General features: G+C 43.7%; 1 protein-coding gene across 1 annotated transcript in view; it reads left to right on the top strand.

Annotated features, from left to right (window-relative positions):
- LOC114073657 (TOG array regulator of axonemal microtubules protein 2-like) overlaps window positions 1-589 on the top strand; it is a gene marked incomplete at both ends in the record, with an annotated part of 8,308 nt that extends 7,719 nt beyond the window's left edge. The window contains one exon of the mRNA XM_027911381.1: window positions 373-589. Within this exon, the coding sequence (XP_027767182.1) occupies window positions 373-589 (217 nt within the window). The remainder of the gene's footprint in view (window positions 1-372) is intronic.
- Between the last annotated feature and the right edge of the window lie 207 nt (window positions 590-796).

The following is a 796-nucleotide window of genomic DNA, read 5'->3' as shown; positions in this document are numbered from 1 at the left end:
CCAGTTTTGCCAAAATCAAAATCACCCTCCGTACTTGAGGCAACCGTAGGGGAAAATGGTTTCATACTTTTCTATAACAAGAATACTGGTTTTCATTAATCAAATGGGATTAGTTTAATGATTTATAGGTGAAGAGAAACACCACAGGAACTCTACTGTCCCCACCCAAACCTCCTAAAAACATATGAAGATCTTTCAACCAGCCTGAGGTTGCTCAAGCATTCCAGAGAGCAGCCCACAGGAAAACAGCAAGCACTGACCTGACAGAAAGGATTCCTTTCATCTTTTACATTGCTGAGTACTCATTTCTACATCCTTTCTTAAAACAAAGACATTTTAATACAGCTTTCATGCCTTTTGTTTTCTTCACAGATTTTTGATCATTTTGTCCCGAGGCTTTGTGATTACAACAAGAAAGTGAAGCAGCAGGCGTTGGAGGCGCTATATTTGATGATAGTCACGCTCAGAGATGCCTTAAACCCAGTGCTGATTCGTCTGGTGGAAGCGATCATCAACAATCTGAATTCAAAGCACTTGGGCATTTATGGTGCAGCTGTGAGATCACTGGAAGCATCCACTGTTTACCTAGGTAAGGCTGACCCCTCACTTGGACCGTCTTCAGCTGTGGCTTCTCCTTCTCGTTCCCAAATGACCACTGACTCTGTACGTAGCTGTTGTTGTCTGTGGAAATAATCCAGCTGATATCCACCACAAGCAGTGGTGGTGCAGTCCTTATGCACCAGTCTCCCCAAACAGGCTTGACTGTGTATCAGCATTTCCCCAAAGTTCCAGGAGC

This window comes from Empidonax traillii, unplaced genomic scaffold, assembly GCF_003031625.1.
Source record: "Empidonax traillii isolate 1590-97213 ecotype Southwest subspecies unplaced genomic scaffold, ASM303162v1 scaffold8484:size10430, whole genome shotgun sequence".
NCBI lineage: Eukaryota > Metazoa > Chordata > Aves > Passeriformes > Tyrannidae > Empidonax > Empidonax traillii.
The sequence above is the reverse complement of the archived record's forward strand: the minus strand, read 5'-3'. Positions and strand labels throughout refer to the sequence as shown.